General features: G+C 36.5%; 2 protein-coding genes, 1 long non-coding RNA gene and 2 other non-coding genes across 6 annotated transcripts in view; 4 read left to right on the top strand and 1 right to left on the bottom strand.

Annotated features, from left to right (window-relative positions):
• LOC141381604 (uncharacterized) overlaps window positions 1–13,163 on the bottom strand; it is a 38,955-nt gene extending 25,792 nt beyond the window's left edge. The window contains exon 1 of the long non-coding RNA XR_012402012.1: window positions 13,045–13,163. This is a non-coding gene — a long non-coding RNA (uncharacterized lncRNA). The remainder of the gene's footprint in view (window positions 1–13,044) is intronic.
• kcnj8 (potassium inwardly rectifying channel subfamily J member 8) lies at window positions 1,825–8,583 on the top strand. Of its 2 annotated transcripts, XR_012401601.1 has the most exons (3): window positions 1,825–2,711; window positions 3,814–5,989; window positions 7,373–8,583. XR_012401601.1 is itself a non-coding variant. In NM_001030153.1 (2 exons), exons 1-2 carry the CDS (start codon window positions 2,362–2,364, stop codon window positions 4,712–4,714), a joined length of 1,251 nt encoding a protein of 416 aa, NP_001025324.1. The 2 variants fall into 2 exon arrangements, 1 of the variants encoding a protein (NP_001025324.1); NM_001030153.1 differs by lacking the exon at window positions 7,373–8,583 and having other exon boundaries at window positions 2,362–2,711; window positions 3,814–4,714.
• On the top strand, window positions 9,934–10,074 carry LOC137494510 (U4 spliceosomal RNA). Its single transcript, XR_011014456.1, has one exon. It is a non-coding gene; the product is annotated as a U4 spliceosomal RNA (small nuclear RNA).
• cmasa (cytidine monophosphate N-acetylneuraminic acid synthetase a) lies at window positions 11,887–21,458 on the top strand. Its single transcript, NM_001040252.2, has 8 exons — window positions 11,887–12,289; window positions 12,381–12,523; window positions 13,391–13,546; window positions 13,747–13,880; window positions 13,996–14,090; window positions 17,377–17,548; window positions 19,108–19,267; window positions 21,097–21,458. Exons 1-8 carry the CDS (start codon window positions 12,072–12,074, stop codon window positions 21,309–21,311), a joined length of 1,293 nt encoding a protein of 430 aa, NP_001035342.2. The 5' UTR covers window positions 11,887–12,071; the 3' UTR covers window positions 21,312–21,458.
• LOC137494511 (U4 spliceosomal RNA) lies at window positions 17,844–17,984 on the top strand. Its single transcript, XR_011014457.1, has one exon. It is a non-coding gene; the product is annotated as a U4 spliceosomal RNA (small nuclear RNA).
• Window positions 21,459–22,774: the final 1,316 nt, after the last annotated feature.

A 22,774-nucleotide genomic window follows, 5' to 3' on the forward strand; every position in this document is an offset into this window, starting at 1 on the left:
AGCAAATAAATAATTACTTATTAGAAAAATATATGGTATTTAATTTAGTTTAATTCTAAAATACATTGAAAAATAGCTCAATTTATAGGAATAACTTAATGCTATGTATTAGTATTTTTATAAATACTGAAGTCAAATAAAGATTTGGCCGCCTTTTTTTCTGTGACTGCTCAAGAAGTTTTTAACTGTTAAAATGAATTAAATAAAATTTTTGTAGCCAAAATTATGATATGATTTGGACATGAGATTCACCCAAACCAGAACCACCATGAAAGTTTTACTTAGTAGTTTTATGCATTTATTCTTAATCATGTGATTTGTCAGTCTTTATTATTATTATTATTATTTTAAGATATTCGAAAGAGTCTGCAGTCTCTCTAGTCTACAGGCTAAGCTAAATTAATTTTCATTTATTTTCCTCATCCTCCATAGCAGTGCCAGTCTCCTCACATCACTTTTGCATTTATCCATCTTTTCTTCATCTGATCGCTCAGTTTTTTTGGAAACCACGGCCAAAGATGATCTAAATAAATGTTTCTTTATCGCTTCGGTAAAATGACGCACTTCTGGTTTTTCTGACGCTCGGCCCAGGTTTTTATGAGAATGTTTGTTAATATTCGCGGTGGCCAGCGATATTCCAGTAACTCGCGAGTCTGCGCATGTGCGTCAAACACACTTCACTTCACACACACACCGGTGGTGTGGACACAGTCACATCAAAACCACGGCTGTTCGCATGTTTGTCACGATGGACCGTTTGAAAATGTATATATGTAATTATAAATATGTCATTTGTATCATAAGCATGTAACATCATTATATTGTGTGCCTAACTTTTTTACACATGAATTTAAAATAAAAAAAATCGCTTTTTGTGTATTTAATTAACTCTGCGAAGTGCATTTGCATTGCATATGTTTTAAAGCAACGTTTAAACAGTAAACTAGTTATTAAACTTCACAAATGTTAATATTATGTACATTAATTGTGACAGAAAACAGGCTACTTTGCTATACAGCGCCACCTTCTGTTCATATGTGTGCCTTTGTTCAAATTGAGAAATCCATTTATGCAATATTATTGTTACTATTATATTAGCTTATATTATGCTACTATTTGAGAAACACATTGTGTTATAAAAATAAAAATAATTCCTTTAAAATGTACTGAAGCGCAGAGACTATTAAAGTTGTCAGGTTATTTTTAGATGCCTGAAAAGGAGGTGAAACTTTTTAAATTGAAAATGACAATAAATATCATTCCAAACGCAGAATATAAGAGAATAATGCACAGAAAAAGAACAAATCAGCTAGAGAGCAGTGATGGAAACAAGATAAACGGATGAATTTTATGAATGCTTATTAAAATATTATTGTTAGCCTAAAATACAATTTAAAAAAAGATATGTGTATGTGTAGTAGGCTAGTAGTAGTATTAATAACAACATACACAGACATACACATAACTTGATGAAGTTTAAAAGGTTTATTTTTGCTTTTGCTATTAAAATATTATTATTTATAATCATTATTATTATTTTGTTATTATTGTTATCATTTTCAACAAACAATTGTTTAAACAAAGGAAAACTTTAGTTGAATTAAATCTGTGTCGAATAGTATAGTTTAAATATATAGTTTTTAAAAAATATATTATTATTCTGTAGGCTAAATAATAAATTTGATTGGTTGAGGTAATTTATTTAATTTAATCATATATACCTAATATGGGCAAGAATAAATTAGCCTATAAGATCTCCATAGCGCGCTCCTGTGGTCCTCATAGGTCTCCACCCTTATAATATCGTGTTATGAAAGATTCACCGACAATTCTCGCGTTAAACTAGTTTTTTTTTCTCTCCAGAAAGTAAATGTAAAAATTCATCAATTCAATAGTCGCAATAATTTTGCAACTCGTTTGTTCGGATAGCATGCGTTTGTTTCTTTTAAGTGCACTGGCTAATCTTTCTTTTACTTTCTATTTACATAAAGAAATTCATTGCTTTTAATCTGTAACATTGGCGAATATAACCCGTTTAAAATGCTGAAGTAGTTTCAAGCGCTCTTCTGTCCGATGTGAGTGTCAGTCGGAGGCTGTAGGACAGGGATGTACCGCCCATGAGTCCAGTAGAGCAGCCCGATCTCCATCAGAAACACACATTCAGAAGCGCTTCAAACACTCACTTCTGCTCTTTTCCAGCCTTTATTCTAGAAACTGGCCCAAGAACACGGATTAAACTATTTATTGTGATCAAATCACTTTTTTTCTTATAGTTTATGCTACTTCGCCAAGTTAAACCGTGGATGCGGGATGGTTATTAAGCGCGTTTGACACGCTCAGGAGAAGTTTTTGTTGTAAATCATGTTGCCGCGGAAGAGCATCATCCCGGAGGAGTTCGCGCTGCCGGCGCTGGTGTCCCGGGTGCCGCGTAAACCAGTGTTCAGAGACCGCGTGAATAAAGCGCGCTTCATCGCCAAGAGCGGCGCGTGTAACTTGGCGCACAAGAACATCCGTGAGCAGGGCCGGTTCCTGCAGGACGTCTTCACCACTCTGGTGGATCTGAAGTGGCGCTTCACGCTGGTCATCTTCACCATGACATTTCTGTGCAGCTGGCTGCTGTTCGCCATGAGCTGGTGGCTGGTGGCCTTCGGGCACGGAGATCTGGACACCGACCGTAAACCTGCCGTGGAGCAGTGCGTCACCAATGTCAAGTGAGTGCCGTTGACTTGATTGCATGTGCAGATGTCCAAAACATGTCTATCCTCCTGTTTTGTATCTGTAGCCTATAAAACTGTTGCAAACTGATGACATATTTCATTTTATAACCTAGCCTATTTTTAAGGTATTTTATCTTCTTTTTTTTTTTAAGAAAATATACGTTTTAGGAAAATGTTTTTGTCAATACGTGGAAATATATATTTTTTATATTCAAAATAATAATTATTAAAATTATTCATTTATGGTGAATGTAATAAAAATCCAATTTAAGCAGTTTTAAAAATTATTCATAACATTGTTAAATACTTATATTAAAGGGGGAAATTACCGTCATAAATTAAGTTTAACTTTGGCATTTTATAATCATAAATGTATAACAAATATTATATCACAATATTGATAGGCCTTTTATAAATGTCATGTAATGATAATTAAATTTGTAGCAAATAAAAATTAGATTACTAAAAGTTAAAAACACTACAATATTATTGCGTTGGAGCTTTAATAAACTTTATAATGCAAAAACAACATTACACGCATATTAATATACTGTTCTGTGTCAGTTAAATCAGTTGACTGTTGAAATTTTTATCCCAACTAGTTGAGTAATTAAACAAATACCCCAATAAAGGTTAAAAATAACCAAACAAAGCACCAGATATTTAACCCAATGGTTCAGTTATTAAATAAATAACCCAATAAAGGTTAAAAATAACCCAACAAAGCACCAGATATTTTAAACTCAACCAATGGATTGAATAAATAATAGAACGTTATTTAGAGATTGTATATTATAATACTATCTAATATATATATATATATATGATCTTATAATATAATTATGAAGCCATTATATTAAATGTAGATTTTATACAAAAATAATTCAACTAAAATTGCTAAATAAAATCCAAATTAACAAAACCAAATAAAAAAAAGACAAATCTAAATGTATAATAAAGTAATAACAGTAATTAAGGCAATTGTGTATTTTTTTTTACATATGGGCCATATAATTTAGGTCAAATTATTAGGTTGTTTTATTCCATGTGGATGTTATTTCTGCCGCCTAAAACTGATGTTTTTTTTTCCTTCCAGCTCTTTCACCTCTGCCTTCCTGTTCTCCATCGAGGTGCAGGTGACTATAGGTTTCGGAGGGCGTATGATAACAGAGCGGTGTCCCATCGCCATCGCCTTTCTCATATTGCAGAACATCATTGGCTTGATAATAAATGCCGTCATGCTTGGCTGCATCTTTATGAAGACCGCTCAATCCCACCGGCGTGCCGAAACCCTTATCTTTAGCCGACACGCAGTCATCGCTGTGCGCAACAACCGCCTCTGCTTTATGATCCGAGTGGGCGACCTGCGCAAAAGCATGATCATCAATGCAGTTGTGCGCCTCCAAGTGGTCCGGAAGACCATGACCCCAGAGGGCGAGGTCATCCCCATCCAGCAGATCGATGTCCAGACTGAGAGTGCAGTGGCTGGTAACAGCATCTTTCTTCTGGCACCCTTGATCATATGTCATGTCATTGATAAAGACAGTCCTCTGTACGATCTGTCGGCGATGGAGCTGCAGTGCAGTGATCTGGAGGTCATCGTGATCCTGGAAGGAGTGGTGGAGACCACAGGCATCACCACTCAGGCTCGCACCTCCTACGTGACCGAGGAGATCCAGTGGGGACACAGATTCGTGCCTATAGTGACAGAGGAAGAGGGTGTCTACTCAGTGGACTACTCCAAGTTCGGGAATACAGTCAAAGTGGCCACCCCTCGCTGCAGCGCTCGTGAGCTGGACGAGAAACCCTCCATCCTGATCCAGACGCTGCAGAAGAGCGAGCTTTCACACCAGAACTCTCTGCGCAAGAGGAACTCTATGCGCAGGAACAACTCCATGCGCAAGGGCAACTCCATGCGGCGCAATAATTCAGCTCTCGCTGTGCCCAAAGTGCAGTTCCTCACCCCTGAGGGCGGAGCCAATCTAGCGGTCACATGACAAACCGCCTGTAAAGCACTTATCACCTGTCTGTCTTTAAAGCCCGGCTCACACTGTGCAATTTTGGCCATGATTTGGCCTCCTGAGACAAATTTCGGAAATCCTAAAAGATTCCTATAATACTAGACTAAAATCTGTGGTCATTGGTTAAAGATGTCTAACAACAACCAATTAATGGCCAGTGAGATCAAATTTTCCCTCTGGTGAAATTCTGTCTGAATCTTTAGGCACTTTCCTGAACCTAGAACCAATAGGAACACTTATCCCGATGATCCAATTAGCGCGACAACTACAAACCACCTTGGAGAATTATTGAAAGGTTTTTCTGGGTTTTATTATCAAGCCATGTTATGAGTATAATTAATGTTACAGAGATTGTTAAAGCTTGCTGTGAGGTATTATTTCAAAATGTGGATTACCGAATGCGTTATAGATGACGTCAAACTCCAGAGATGAGTTTTGTGTGTGTCTGTGTTACACACATCTTGATTGTCAATCAGTCGGACGTTATGGCAACTAAGATCTTACAGTGTGACATGAGGATCATGCTTGTACAGACAATCTGCAATCATTTAGCATTATTTAAAAATAATAATAATAATCGCACAGTGTGAGCCGGCCTTAAATCATTGTTAAGCTCTTTTCTATGTACGTTTTGGTTTCATGATTGCAAATGGTGCAAAGCAAGGCATTGTTTGGTACCTTGACCCCATTTACACCTGGTACAAGTTCCATTTTTGTCAACTCATGTAGTACAGGTATCTAAAATGTTAAGACCACTTCAAGAGGTAGACAAAAAGTTGATCAGATTGCTTTCATAGAGCACTTCAGCCCTGATTTATTGTTTCTGAACCTGGTAGATTTTCTCCTACAGCATATGTGAACATATAAATCATGCTCGGATCAGCGCCAAACTATCAATCTGAGATTGCCTGAAGAGGACACAGCCTGCTTGAAAAGTGGTCCAGATAACCACGACCCCAGATGGAGAGGTCTTCCCATCTACCAGATCAACGTCTTGTCTTCCTGTTGGCACCCTTGAACATGATCACGTCATTAATGACAGACACTCTGAATAATCAGCCATGGAGCTGCAGTGGAATGACCTGAAGGTCATAGTGATTCTGGAAGGAATGGTGGAGACCACAAGCATGACGAGAAGATCCAGTGTGGCCACAGATTCATGCCCCAATGTGACCAAAGACGAGATGTCCTCGCTGCAGTCTGTAACCATGATAATATACTGGACCAGGTACGATACGCTTACTTCACGCGGCCGCCATTTTAAAGAACAAAAGCTAGGCTGCGGTGGGAAGAAACCCGGAAGTATTGACCTTATTCTAAAATGCGGAAGTTTGCCTGTCTTCGCGATTGTCTTAGAACTTCCGATTCAGTCGCCTATGGGAAAAATGACTAGGAATAATAAACGGCAGAAAACGGTCAAACTACTTGCTTTACAAACAAATGTTTGCATGACTATACAGACCAAGTAGAATAATATAACAAGAAAATATCAAATTGCAACATCAAGCAGCGTAACGAGCAGTTTTTAATGTCTAAAAATGAATGGAAGTGAATGAGACCGGAAGTCTCGAGCCAAAAAGATTCAAATGGCAGCGCCCACTCGTCGGCGGAGAATAAGGTCAATAGGACCAGCACTGCAAACATTGCAGTAACATGCTGTGGACTACAAACCTCCGACTGTTGCCGAGATTTCAAAATGCAGAAATTGTGTAAGCATCACTTTAATATCATTAAGTTTAATTTAAACAATTAAAAGCAATTTAGCATCAAACAACATCACAACCTCTGTTAGAGTAATACGCCTAAGTGTCCTCCTATAGGCTTTAGTTCATGGCACCAGGTTAACACCGTTGGGACACTTTCCTACTTCAGCCTTTATAACCCGGTAAGCGATAAAACACTGCAGTCCTCTGTAGCACGCCCTCGTCTTGTCTGTAATAGTGTTGTCCCGGTGCTGAAGTTTTAAAACCGTCTATTTCCCGCAAACATTAAAGCCCCGCTGAGCGCGGATGACTCGACTTATCTTCACGGCTGCTTCGCACTTCAGTCTCCGTGTGTCTGTGTTTGCACTCAGTTTACCACTCTTCACCCAGTGCAAACACAGATACATGGAGACTGAAGCATGAAGCAGCCGTGAAGATCAGTCGAATCATCAAGCAGATCACTCGTCTGTGTTTGTGCTCCGTAAACAGCGGAGGGTGAACTGATAACTTTCTCGGCCAATCACAAGCATTTCTGTTGAGCATGTGAACACAATAGGAAATCAGCGCTGTTTTAAAAAAGCCATCAACAGTACATAAATGTGACGGCTTTTCTTTTAATTCAGTATTGTGACAAGTCTAATATAGTGAAAGAATCAGTTCATTAACTCGAGTTTGGTAAACGGCATCTAAAACGTGCATTTGGGAAAGAAAACGTTAGCTAACTAATGCCATTTCTCTTTACTTAGCTGAAAATGAGGTTTGATATCCCTTCTTATTTTCACCAGTCATTCAGAACGGACCTTCGGGTCACTTAGAAGGTGATGAATTCATAAATTTGTGTCACTTTCTCTTTGCTGATAAGATATGCAGCCAGGTACACAACGTTCCTATGTAACTCCTAACAATACTTCCGGGTTTCTTCCCACCGCAGCCTCGATTTCGCTTTTAAAAATGGTGGCTGCATGAAATCAGTCTATACCTTGTGGACATTGTACCACCCACTAAGGTAATGCCCATGCTACTGTGACGGTTGGGTTTAGTGTAGGGGAAGTATAGGTGATTGTGCATTAGTTAGTGGACCTGATCCAGTACGTCATCAAGTTGCGGGCTGCAGCGAGGACTGTCTTAAAGAAGAGGGCGTTTACTAGGTGGACTACTCCTGGTCAAAATTGCCCCTCACTGTCATGATCCTTTCTATGTTCCCTTCTGTATCTTGACCATTGTAATGTAACATCAAGCACAATTTGTTTTATATTTACACTATTTGGATGCACTTTTGTCCAATCACAGGTGAACAACTCTAACATCAGGTCTAAAAGAGGACCAAAATGTTTTGAGCTTTTTCACTTGTGATCTCTTCTAGGCGAAGTTGACAGCGCATTTGATTTGAATGCTTTATTAGTGTATTCACTCATGAGGTCAAATGTGTATAAAGAGCCACAAAAGACCTGCTGCCTTCTGGCCGAGCACATGATCTTTATGGGATGTTGGAGGAAAGCACTTTGCAAACAAAGACTGAGTCAGAAACCGCACACTCCTGAGTAGTTCTTACTTTCAATGACTACTTTGTTTCTGTTAAACATTAGGAGTTTCCAAACATTGTCCTGGAGGTCTGCTGCCCTATAGAATTCAGCCTTAGGTTGCCTCAACACATCTGTCTGGATGTTTGTAGTATGGCTAGTAAGAAATTGATTAGCTGGTTTAAATTGAAATTTGCTAAATTGTGCAAGACAGTGGCCCTTCAGGAGCAGGATTGGGCAGTCCTGATCTATATAGTATGATTGAAAGCAGATAGTAGGAAAGAATGTGACACAGCCACATGGATTAAGAGTGAAATTGTAGTTGGCACTCACTTTTAAGGTGAATTGCATGGGTTTGTTCGTTCATTAGTTCTTGTGTCATGCTGAGCTCCTGTGTAAGTGAAGGGGAAATAGTTTCATGAAATCTGAACTTGAAAGTGTCACTAAACAAGATATACAAGTGCATTTACAACTGTTGATCTTCAAATAATGTCTTCAAAAAACCTCTACATAATAATTGGGCAAGTTAAGTGAATGATCACATACAATGTACTATATGGACAATGTTATATATTTATGTATTTGACAGTTTTATCTTTAATAAATAAGTCACATACTCAAAGCATCTGGATTCTTCTCTTTTTTATGGGTTAACTTTAGCAATGAAACCTAAAACAAACTAGCATTATTAATAAAGCTGAAATTATCCAGTAAACTGGTGGTGAACTGGAAACTGAATGTGTTGGTCCTCTGGTGGTGAATTGGTGAAACTGCATATGTTGGTGACATCTGGTGGTGAATTGGTGAAACTGCACGTGTTGGCGGCATCTAGCGGTGAGTTGCTAAAACTGTATGTGTTGGACACGCTGAAAACTTTCCTCAAAATCCTCCCTGAGATTAGGAAGAACTTTTCAAAGGAAGATTGCTCCAGAATCAGGCAAGTAAACACCACTTAATTGGTGTTTGTGAAGTATGTGTGTTACTCTGACCAATAATTATTCGCAGACTAACCGGGTAGCTTAACTTGATGTTAGTCGACTGCGTTGGGATGTTCAATGCTTGCTTAGTCAGTCAAGCAATTGCATTCCGTAGCATAAAATAATTCCACGATATAACGTTATAAATAAATAAAACTTCCTTCATAGCTTGAGCTTTATAATTAATCTACGATTGTATACATGTAAAGTTAGTCGTGATGCCACGCTTGTGATGATAACAAGCTAACATTATTACATTTTCATCAACTTAGCACTCTGATGATGCAAATAAAACAGCATTTATATACTTACAGCTTATTATGTTACATGTTTTGCTCAACGTTTGAATTTTGAATGTTTGAATGTTATGGCGTTAATCGGTTGCCTTTGACCTCCATGGTATTTTCCCCTATTTTAAAAGTCAATGGTTACCAGATGCCGACATTTTTCGTAATATATTTGGTGTTTAATCATATTTAAATGTTTATAAATACTCGTGATAAAAAAAATGACCGAAATTTATTTTTATTCGAACTAACGTTATCTCTTTAAGATAACATTATTTATAATAGTGACACTGCCCTCTGCTGGTCACTCTCAGTTCTGACATTAAAAGTAAATTTCAGGTTTTAGATTTAAAAAGAGACGAAGAATGCACGGCTAGTGACTGTAGAGGAATTGCCCTGTATTTACGCGTGCGTTTGTATGTTAGGAAATACGTTTGCGTTTGTTTTGAAGCAGTTTGTTCTGTTTTCGCTTTAAAGCGTCATGTGTCCCAGCATGCACCGCGCGAGGATACACAATCGACTTTATTTCTGTAAAATAATTATATAAAACAATTATTTTGTAAGACATATTTACGCTGACGCGTTTCGTCTGATAGGCAGCCTTCGCAGCCGCCGTATTTATTAGAGAGAGAATGATAGTAATACACTTACCGTTGACGGGACTGGTGTGGTGTTTGATGGCTTGCTCTGGGTGAACTTACTGTCTTTAGCTTTGCGCAGTGGCAGTATCGTAGCCTATGAGGTTTATCCGAGGCGCGATTATTGCTAATTGAAAACTTTACCCAATACCCCGCCGTGACGACTTGAAATATAGTCGGCACTGGCAATTTTTGACGGTCTCGACAGAGACTGATATTATTGTTAAAAACAGATTGGTAGTGTCTCGTTGAACTCATATTATCATAGCATAATTTATAGAGATAGTATTTCTTAAGTAAAAATGTGAATTACTGTGATTTGATGAAGGCGAGCCGCGTTGCTGGCTATTTTTTTGTGCTTCAGAATGAATGTTTGGGTAGAACTGCTCCTTCCCTTTCTTCGTGATACCCAATGTAACCTCATGTTTGTGCTTCTTTTATTTTTCTTATTCGGAAATTTAAATAAGCTGATCTTTTTATTTTCCAAATTTCTCATATTCTGGTGGTAATAAATAGATGTTACACACACAAAAAAATGAATATACTGACGTTAGCTCACATCATCTTCTTCTGTTAAATAAATATTTATATTGGCAGCTTGCAAACTGTGTTCATTACCGCCATCTGGTGAACTGAGGTGAGATCTGTTGGGGATATACAGTATATACAGGTCTTGTACAATATAAAAAAAGATTCATTTATTCATTTTTGGCTTTATCCTTTTATTAATTAGGAGTAGCCATGGCGAAATGAACTGCAAATATTAAAAACGTTTGAAATTTATGTATTTGTCTTAATGTGTGCATGTTACATTTATTTATAGTTTTCCTTTATATTAACACAGTGCATGTATATATATATATATATATATATATATATATATATATATATATATATATATATATATATATATATATATATAAAACTCATCTCTAATAACTGATTTATTTTATCTTTGACATGATGTCAGTAAATAATATTCACTAGATATTTTTCAAGACACTTCTATACAGCTTAAAGTGACATTAAAATGCTTAACTAGGTTAATTAGGTTAACTAGTCAGGTTAGGGTGATTAGGAAAGTTATTGTATATCGATGGTTTGTTCTGTAAACTGTTGATAAAAAAATACAGCTTAAAGGGGCTAATAATTTTGACTTTAAAATGGGTTTTTAAAAATGTAAAACTGCTTTTATTCTAGCCGAAATAAAACAAATAGGACTTTCTCCAGAAGAAATAATAATAATATAGGAAATACTGTGAAAACTTCCTTGCTCTGTTAAACATCATTTGGGGAATATTTAAAAAAGAAAGAAAAAATAAATTCAAAGGTGGCAAATAATTCTGACTTCAACTGTATGTATATATATATATATATATATATATATATATATATATATATATATATATATATATATAGATGAATAGATGTAACTGTGATTATATATTTTTTTACTTTTGATGTGCGAAATGTAAAAATGTTTTTATTACAGTATACTTTTATATTTTAAACCGAGTTAAAACTGTTTGAGCAAAATGTGCCAAACAAATACACGTTAAAATAAATAATTTGAATTTAACTGCGAGTAAAAGTTTTGAAGCAGTTTGTTATTTGGTAACTCTTAGTTGAAAACGCCACATTTTTCAATGTCCTTTAAACTGTGTTATTGTTAATAAAGCACACATAATGCCAGTACACCGTCAACAATACAGCCTGTGTCTGATTGTAATTACTTATATCAATAAAATGAACAGTTTTATTGCTTTGACTGCAGATTGTTTATTTTAGAGTGTGATTTCCGGGTTGTACGGAAGTCCCGTAAACAACCATAATTGTGCGCAGTACCTTTTACACTCTAATTAAAAAAATGTTTAAACTCTGTTAATTGTTTACTATTCACTGTTTACATATACAAACTCGATTAAGCTCAGTCAAATGACCCGATTATACAATTGTTCACTATTGAACCGTCTAAGAGACGGATTAAAAATCCAGTGCGCGTGTTAGTTTAGTCACTACGGTTACGTTACAGGCGTGACAAACTTGAGACGTGGTCTATTGCCAGCTTTTATGGTTTATTTGAGAAGATAATTACATCAGAATGAAATAAACGCCCTGTAGTTCGAGTCTGAATAATTGGAGGAACCTTTTTTAATCAACCCAATCGTTCGCACTACGTGTGGAAATATTAATTGGCTGGAAACAGTAATGGACGCAGTAAATGAAAACGGTAAACGCGCTATGAAGGACGACAGTCATGGGAACAGTACCAGCCCAAAACGAAGAAAATCCAGACACATCTCTGCTCTTATTCTGGCCCGTGGAGGGAGTAAAGGAATCCCCCTGAAGAACATTAAGATGCTTGCAGGGGTTCCCCTGATCGGATGGGTGATCAGAGCGGCTGTGGACTCCAATGTCTTTAACAGGTCGTGCTGTGTGACGTCAGCATCCATATATATATCTGTATGGTTGCTTTTGAAATATTTGCAGTATTGTCTCTTATGCCTGCTTTTGCAGTGTTTGGGTGTCTACTGATCACGAAGAGATCGCCAAAGTGGCCTTGGCTTGGGGTGCAAAGGTGCACAAGAGGAGCCCAGAAGTGTCCCAGGACTCCTCCAGCTCACTGGACACCATTCGGGAGTTCAGCAGACAGCACCGAGGTTGTAAATCTTTTGCAGTCAAATTCCATTGCTAATTCTCTATAGGGGTGTATCTACAGCTTGTGAAACTTGTGCGTCCTCTGCTTGCTTGTTGGTTGAACAAACAGACCAACCGGATCTGAGCCACATAAACGAGGTTAAAGTTGTGCCATTCTTTGCATTGCACATCAGGATGCAGTGGCTATTATATGCCTTATGAGGACGAAAATCAAAACAACGTGCATTTTCCCAATTCTGATGAATAATTTTAAAGAGTAATTATAATAATATTTACAACTGCAGTTTTTTTTTTGCATTGAAAGTTCAATGCATTTGGAAAGAAATATTGTTTTAAGTATGCTTGTGTGTAATTCTCTAAACAACGTGCAAACGGATCATCAAGTGTCACGTTTTGCTAAATAAAATGTCTAAAAGTCTATTTGAATGACTACTCTGTTGTTTGTTTTTGATTATAAAGGATGTAATAGATACTTTATTGGATATGTCTCCAAAAATAAAAAAGCTGGTGTTAAATTGCTTACCCTCAAGCCAAACAAGATGTAGTTGACTTTTCCCCCGTTCAGTAGAACATTGACGTAGTTTATTTTGTCTGAAATCGTTGTCCTTGCTGATAGAATGCAATTCACAGGCTACAAGCAGGCTGTAAGTAAAAAAACAACAATATTTATATATACACAGACAAAACAAATGTAATATCTGTGGCTCCTAGTGATGCACTGACATATATATTCTGTTTTCTAAAGTACAACACTGTGGGTCACCTCTAACTTTTAGCAGAGTTAATAAAAATGTAATAAATAGCAGATGGCTAACAGTGAAACATAAGCATGGCAGTGGGGTTGACTTTAATCTAATGTTGTTTTACAGAGGTGGATGTTATCTGTAACATCCAGGCCACGTCTCCGTGTTTGCACCCAAAACATCTCACAGAGGCTGTGGAACTCATAACGAAACAAGGGTACGATTCAGTCTTCTCTGTGGTCCGCAGGCACAATTTTCGATGGAAAGAGGTTGAGAAAGGAGGTTAGTTTAAGTGCTGTAACATAAATGTCTATTGTAAGATCATTAGAAGGCTTAAAGTTAGTTTTCTGTCATTAATCTTGTTAAAAAACAAATGATTTAACATGAATGCATTAAATTGGTCTAAAGTGGCAGTAAAACAATATTACAAAATTATTAAATGTCTATAACCATTCTTGAACACCCAAAACTGCTATTTTCAGGAGATTGCAGCACTGAACCGATGAACCTGAACCCAGCTTGCAGGCCGCGGCGTCAGGACTGGAGTGGAGAACTGTGTGAAAATGGCTCTTTTTACTTCGCAAAGAAAGAGCTCATAGAACAAGGGCTTCTTCAGGTAATATTTTGGGCTTTATAATCCGCAAAGTGACCATTTCACTGAAGTTCAAAATGTGTGGATGTCAGAAGCCTTAGGACAGAAAATGTGATGTTGTTGCACTGCTTTTTAACAGGGTGGAAAGAAAACATACTATGAAATGAAGCCTGAGTACAGCGTGGATATTGATGTGGACATAGACTGGCCTGTTGCTGAGCAAAGAGTTCTGAGGTGAACTTTATGCATGCTTTACTACAATTAGGGCTGGGCGATAAATTGTTTTTAACTAAAGTGTGGAGTTTACATTGATTTGTTTGAACGAAAATCAGTTTTCACCCTAACATGTTGCGCTCTTTAAAATGAAAAAGAACAATGATGCACAAACACACTTGCTAAAAAAATGATATAATCCAGGGTTTTAAATCGTGCACTCGCTGTTAGACACGCATTTGAAACTGTGCGCCACTCCTTGTGTTTCTCACAGTAAGAAGTAATGGAGAAGATGCGCATATTATCATTTAATAACAGCTTTTTTTTAGTATTTTTTTATATTCTATAATTATAATAAGGTCATATAGGTAATATAGGTTTATAACTTTCAACTCCAAGCCTTTTTTTTTTTTTTTTTTTTTTTTTGTAGGGGGGAAAAGATTTGATTAAATCTTAAATGGATTTTATTTTTGTACGTGTGAAAATGCCATAACGCCCGGCCCTAACTACAACTGTAAGCAAATGTATACATGTTAAATGTAGCTGAGCTGTTGTCTTTCCCTCTTTTTTTTGTCACTGTCCAGAATACATATACAAACATTCATAAATAATGACACATTTTTTTTGAGTCTTGTTTTCACACTTAAAATAAGCCAAGGACTTTATAAAGTAGTTCTAGTAGATCTAGTTGTTTTTCTAGTTTTTATGCAGAAACAAACTTAATTCTGATTTCGATTTTGTTCTCTAGACTGTTTTGGTCCCGTTTGCTCAGTTTTCTTTTCTTCCAACATTAAATACTGGTGTAAAATGACTCCCAATTCTTTTCAACCTCCTCCATAGGTAGTCAAAATCTACTCGGATTAGGATTGCTTTAATAGTGTAGACTCTCATGTGGTCAAATTTGTTCAACTAGACACGACCGGCTATTCTCCACCGACTAACCTAGTTCTTAAACATTATGGGACTTGTTTTTGAAGCACTCTAACCTGATGGTTTTTGAACTTTGTCTTCTCAAATTGTAGTTTTTGATTCGAAGGTGAAAAACAAAAAATGTAAAAGCGCTATTTGTTTCCTTGCAGTCCTGATTCAAACACAAACCCACAGCATTCAGCAACTTTTACAGCTACCAGGTAGAAAACAAAAGCAGTTTGTCTCTGTATTGTTTAGAGTCATCTTCTTTTGAATTAAAGTGGCTTAAATTATAGCAAGCTAAGGATGTTATGTCTGGTAAGTCAAGACCCAGCAGACTTATCCACTTCTCACACTTATCTACCTCTCACAGAACATTTCCTACATCTAGGGGAAATAAGTTAGATAAGGTCATGTCATCATGACCCTTCAGATACAATTTAGGCAATTTAACAAGTATGTAGTTTTGCCACTTTCTAGCAGACAGTAAAACACTCTTGGGAAGAAAATATTTGGGTAACTAAGTATTAGGTATGTAAGTATTAGTAGACAGTCTGCTTAATATCTTTTGATACTGCTGCTAAACAGATATCTAACTGACTATAAGAAACTTTGCATGTACAAGTCAACTTGCACTAACCCTAACCAAAACCAAACAGTCTACTTATAATCTAATGAGAATTGGTTGGCATGTAGATGCAATATAACTTAAATTCAACAAACGGACCATCAAAATAAAGTGTGACCACATTTGTACTACTAACAATATAATTCTAAGAACAAACAGATATTCTCAAAGTCGATCTGCAGAAAGCATAATATCATTGCGTAACCTCAAGAAAAAATGAGGAAAAGTGATAGTGCATGACTATTCCGATTATATACACAAAAAAGGTGTTTGTTGTTTGTTCAAAGTATTTATTTAAAATGAGCTGAAACAACACAATTTCTTTTTTTAACATAACATTATGTTTAATCTACTTAAATTTGTAAAAACTAAGCCAACTTAATTCCTTTATGTCAGTCCAACACAAATCGATTGTGTGGAACCCGGCATCTTTTTTTTTTTTGCCATGAGAAGAAAAATATAAACTTTTAATAAATGATAAATGATAGAATACCAGGACAATATGAAACATAATATTGATAAAATAATTCAAACCATTTTCCCAGATACACAGACATGCAAGTTTTGAGAGGTTATTTAACAATTTTAATAAAATAATTATAAAACTGGATAATAATAAAATCGAGAAACTAGTAAATAGACATATACAGTTGAAGTCAGAATAATTAGCCACCATTAGATTTTTTTTTTCTTTTTTTAAATATTTCCCTAATGATGTTTAACAGAGCAAGGACATTTTCACAGTATGCCTGATAATATTTTTTCTTCTGGATAAAGCCTTATTCGTTTTATTTCGGCTAGAATAAAAGCAGATTTAGTTTTTTTTATTAACCATTTTAAGGACAAAATTATTAGCCCCTTTAAGCTAAATTTTTTATCGATAGTTTACAGAACAAAACATTGTTATGCAATAACTTGCCTAATTAACCTAGTTAAGCCTTTAAATGTCACTTTAAGCTGTATAAAAGTGTCTTAAAAATATCTACTAAAATATTATTTACTGTCATCATGGCAAAGATAAAATAAATCAGTTATTAGAAATGAGTTATTAAAACTATTAGAAATGTGTTGAAATTTGTTTTCTCCGTTAAACTGAAATTGAGGGAAAAAAATAAAAAGGGGGGCTAATATTTCAAGGGGGCTAATATTTCTGACTTCAACTGTATGCACCAATCCATAGACTTAATCTGGAAAGTGGATGAAAGAGATCCGAGGTGTAAACACTTATGTCTTTCTCATCTACTTTTGATCCAGTCAACCAGAATGCATTTTAATATCAGGGCTTTACATAATGTATTGATAGAGAAGACAAAAATACTAAGGTGAGATATTTGATTTTGCCGTGAAGTAAGTCATTTCTGATAAATAGCCTGCGTTTCAAGTTCCAGGGTAACTTTATGTTGGCAAACAACCACAATGCAAAGAGTGCAAAGTCCAAATGAAAGTGTATGTCTGGGTGTGTCTATATATATTATAGGTTTGGATACTTCGGGAAGGACAAACCTGAAGTTGTTTTATAAAATTATACATCATTTAAAAAAATTATTGTTTTATAAAATTGCACACAAGGCATTATTTAATGAAAATCAGTAACTTGCATATATTTCTTGCACAAAAATCAGAACATTGGATGGAGTCGTATTGGTTTTGCATACTTGCATACATAAAATGCTGAGATTTTGAGAAATTATTTCATAGTTGCCAGAAAACGATCAAATAAAATGTTAAATGATTCAAATATTGCATTATGTATGTGTCAATATGTTACAGGTTTGGATACTTTGGGAAGGACAAACCTGAAGTTGTGAGGCTCTTGCTGTGTAACGTGTCTGGATGTCTGACAGACGGTCAGATCTACACCTCAGCGAGTGGAGAGGAGATGGTGTCCATCAACATCAGAGACCAGATCGGCATCAGCATGCTTAAGAAAGAAGGAGTGAAGGTTACCAACCCCCGACCTGCACCATCCCCCCTAACCACATACACACAAACAAACAATGCCTTATACATTTACCCCTTTGTATCCCATCATGCAACTGGGAACCCTCTTATCTTTGTGTTTCAATTAAGCAAAAGGTTGATTTTAAAATGCACAACTTGAATTACCTTTTTAAAAATTGCAGCTCTGTATCAGTGCAAGTCTAGTGTTGTGAAGTTTAGTGAGTTTTGCTGATCTCACCATTGATGATCACATTGGTTTAGACACTGCAGTGTTCAGACTTGTCTTCAAACAGGTTATCCTTGCGCAGTGGCAGTATCGTAGCCCATGAGGTTTATCCGAGGCGCGATTATTGCTGGTTGAAAACTTTACCCAATACCCCGCCGTGACGACTTGAAATATAGTCGGCTCTGGCAATTTTTGACGGTCTCAAAAGAGACTGATCTGTTTGTAAAAGAGAGAAGTGTTGACGGTTAACAGTTGTGGTGGGCAAAACGAGACTTAGTGAAGCTTATTTATAGAGGATAGAGAATCACATGATTTTGATTGAACACAGCTGGTTCTTCATTAGTTATGTATGAGCCACCAATCAGGTTCCTCCTCACCCACTATAAAGAGCCAGGGTTTCTCAATACTACCCCCCTTCCACCCCTACCTCTCCACTTTTCCCTTCATAGGGTGGCACGGTGGCCCAGTGGTTATCACTGTTGCCTCACAGCAAGAACGTCACCGGTTCTAGTCTTCTAACAGGCCGGCTGTCACTTCTGTGCATGTTTGCATGTTCTTCCCGTGCTTGCGTGGGTTTTCCCCGGGTTCTCCGGTTTCCTCCCACATTCCAAAAACATGCACTACAAGTCAATTGATCGATCTAAATTTAGCACTACAGTCAAACTCTCATCCTGCAGCATATCTCCTCATAGCGTTCATTTTAATCATCAGCTCTTTTCAAAGGGGGGAGTTGTCGAGATCTACCTGAGCTCAAAGCTCCCCTCTCGCCCTGCAAACGGGAGGGAGCCCAGGGCTCAAGTACCTTTTGGGCTCAGGGCTCTCTCCCAGAACAGCATGCCAAACTTGCTTATAATCAATCATCAGCTAAGCGTGAACTCTTTAAATGAAACAGTGAAAGGCAAATGTGTCAAAGCTTCAAAACGTTTCAAAACCCCACTCTAGTTATGATTATGACAAGCATTAAATCTTTATCTTTCATAGCGAACACAGAGAGTTGTGCATGAAATTAAATGCTTAACAGTGTCAGTATACCTACTCTACCCTATATAATGTTGAATTTAATGGAAGAGGCAATCTCAAATGACAAATGTCTGATTTTACCAGTGAATAAATGGTCTAATAATGTTGTCAATGGCAAATTGCTAGCATATGTCTCAAACGTAATAATTAACCTTCAGAATTATGTATTCTGATGTCATCCCTTTACTGTGCATTAATGACCAGGACAACTTTAAAGTCTGTTCAAGTCCACCATTCAAATGTTTATTAACAAAAAAAAATCTTATTATTTAAATGTATACCTCTTTTTTTCCCCTCCCCCTAATCTCCTAAAGGTGATTTTACTTGAAACATACCCCATAGCAAAAGCATTAGCTGTCAGACTGTCTGAGAGGATGGGCTGTCCTCTCCTGCACCACATGGACGACAAACTGAAGGAGGTGGAGAGAATCATGGTGGAGGAAAAGCTGGAGTGGAAAGAGGTGGCGTATTTAGGTGAGTACAGAGCTCCCCGTTAATTCCATTACATCAGCCCAATCCACACATCAATAACGTCATGATAAACAAACATTAAATACAAATACTCAAACACATTACTTACAATTGTGACTATCGTTAGAACGAAAAGGGGTATTCACCTAAAAATGAAAACGTGCTTGTAATTTACTCACCCTCATCTTATCCAAGATGACAAGGTAACTTGTTTTCTTCAGTGGAGCATTACATAAGATTTTTATCCCAAATTGGGATCTGATACTGGCATTTTTGAGTCAAAAAAACATGTACAGGCAAAATAAAATGAACCCCACTTGCTCCTGATGATGCATATTATGAAGTGATTGGAGTGTGCAAACATTACTTTTATTTTACTCACTGTATATGTGTTTTTGACCAGACATTTTTATAAATAAGTAAACAACTATAACAGCAATTGTAAATAATAATGACATCAAATTTTTCATTTTTGAGTTGAACCATCCTTTTAAACAGTGCTGTATCTTCAAGCCAAGACACTGTAGCCGTGTCAAAGCTAGTTCTTTGAGAGCCGGAGCTCTGCACAGTTTAGTTCCAACCCTAATTAAACACACCTGATCAAACTAATTGAGTCAGTCAGGCTTGTTTGAAACCTACAGGTAATTCTGCGCTCACACTAGAGTTTGAGCATGCGAAATTCTGTAGTACGGCGCTGCAAAAAGGGGCGGGATTAAACATTAAAAAAAGCAAGCGATTGCTCCATATTTTAAATTTCTGTCCAGAGAGGTCATGTTTTGATCCTCGATTGGTCTCACGCTGTCAAGTGATGCGATTTCGCTGGTCAGAGTTCACCAAGCTTTAACTTTGCAATGCAGCGAACTGCAAAACCAGTCACACAAGCTTGCGTTTCCGGGATGATGCATTCATGTGCGTATGAATGGAAGTCTGTAGGGAGAAAAGTCCAGTGTGACCGCAGCTTAAGTGTGTTGAAGTAGGGTTGGAACTAAAATGTTCAGGGCTGCGGCCCTCCAGGATCTGGCTTTGAAACCTGTGCTGTAGGTGAGCTATCAGCATAATTCCCAGGTGATTTAGGATTGAAAATATTGTAATGTTCTTAAATAATATTTTGGATTTAAAAGAAATTATACAAATGCGGCATTATTCAATAGAACTAACTAATTTGCATACATTTCTAGCACACAAATCTAAACATTGAAGGGGTATTTTCATATCTGACACATTAGAGTGCTGAGATTTTGAGAAATTTTGTAATAGTTCAGAAGATATTGCATAAAGCCAGAAAACAATCTAATAAAATGTTAAATGATTAAAATATTGTACTATCAGCTAAATGATGTACAAACAAATCCCTCTTTAAATTGGTTTTGATTTTATGTAAGTGCTGCTAAAGTGGAGATTTATGAGAAAAAACAGGTAAAAATGTTTTATAACCGTGCTGACATATAGCACCATGGCGCTCACGGTGACCCAAGTTCGATTCCTAGCTCAAGGACCTTTGCCGATCCATCCCCTCTCTCTGCTCTCAATACTTTCCTGTCTGTAACCTCCACTGTCCTTTCAATGAAAAGTGAAAAAACCCTATAAACAATATAAAAAATAATTTTTTTTTATTAAATTTCTTATAACCAAAATCTATTGACACAAGTTGTTAGTGCAATAAAATAAATAATTATTTTGATTTGGTTAACAACACTTTACAAAAAGCCCAACATCTCAATTTACATGAACAAAACATGAACATGAACTGGTTTAACCTAGTGTTTTACCCTAAAGTGGACATCAGTTAAAAACATTTCCCTCACTTTGTCTCCTGAATTGTGTCTTATCAGGGAATGATGAAGCAGATGTGAAGTGTCTGGAATTGGCAGGGTTGAGTGGAGTACCTGTGGACGCCCCGACGGTGGCGCTCAACCACACTAAATATACCTGCCACAACGCAGCGGGTCACGGGGCAGTGCGCGAGTTTGCCGAACACATCCTTCTCCTGAAGAAGAAGGCCAAGTCTCAGATGGAGCAGGACAGAATCTGCAGAGATGCATTTTAAAATTGTACCATGAAGGAATTTAAACATGGCTAAAGTGAAACGATACTGCATTTATGGAAAAACACTAATATTACACCACTACAGCCTATAGTAGTCTCCAATGTCTGTGCATGTTTAACAGAAGGAAGTACTAATAAAATTAAATACAAATGTGTTGTTGTTTTTGGTGTCCACATCTAATAAAATGAAAAAAGCTTATCAAATGCTAGTAAAAGTGCTTTTACTCAGATTACTTTGAAGAAAACAAGAAGTCAAAATATGGATGGAAAAAAGCCATCATTCAGAGTAAAACTATAATAAATAGAGAAGAATAAATGAAAAGAAACTGTGAACTCTGCCGGCGAATGGGTAAAAAGGATTCAATTAATTAAAAGCATTAAAATGAGGAAGATTTATAAAATAAATACGAGTGGATATCTTCTGTAAATCAAGAGAAATAAATATTTATTTGTTTACTAATTTAAAATGACAATTTTTGCTCATAAAATAACAACAAGACGTTCTATTTTATTGGGAAAAAATAAACGCTGCATTACCTTTTTGATAGCTTGAATACTTTAGTTTCTCCAATATATACACTAGAGGGCAGCTTTGTGCAAACAAAAAACTCAGATATCCACCTTGTGGTGAGCTGCTAAGGATACTGTCAGTAAAGAAGGATTTCTTAAGAGTCTCCAAGAGATCATTCACCCAAATATAAGTAGCCATAGTATTGGGGTAATGCATTACAAGTAATTTGAGTTACTTAATAATTTTCTAAATTTACTTTTCTAAGTAACGAGTAAAGTAAGGCATTACTTAAGTAATTATATTTGAGAGCCTTTTTCTTTTAAATTATTCTTTATATTTTTGTGTTTTTTTTAAAGGTAATAATGGTGTAGGTTATACGGTGCATTGTTAATTCTATTAAAAAAATAAAAAACTAAGAAAAAAGCTCTGAAAGAGATCAAGCCTCAGGAAAGGTAAGAAAACGTATAATGTAAAGCATCACTTACCGTGATTCAAGAGTTTACACTTAGCTGATGATCAATAAAGCGCAATTGGCATGCTGTCCCGAGAGAGAGCCCTGAGCTCATAATATCCTCGAGCCCAGGGCTACCCTCCATTTAGAAGGGGAGTTCGAGCTCAGGTAGGTCTTGGGGGGGCTTTAGGACGAAGATAACTGAAGTGAAAAACTGGTTACTTATAATGCTTCTGTAATCGTCTAATAGGGCAGATTACAGAGCTAATGAGGTGCCAGCCATGTTGGTCATAAGCACGTAATTCTCTCAAAATTAGTTTAAATAAATCACACAAAGTAACTAAGTAGTGCAAGTAGTTACTTTTTGGGGGGAGTAGCTCAATATAGTAATGCATCACTTACTCTCAAAAGTAACTTTTCCCAACACTCGACATAGACTTACATAGTATTTTAACACATTTTACATTTTGGATGCGCTACACCTTTAAACAAAACTAAATAT

Source organism: Danio rerio, chromosome 4 (genome assembly GCF_049306965.1).
Source record: "Danio rerio strain Tuebingen ecotype United States chromosome 4, GRCz12tu, whole genome shotgun sequence".
NCBI classification, from domain to species: Eukaryota; Metazoa; Chordata; class Actinopteri; order Cypriniformes; family Danionidae; genus Danio; species Danio rerio.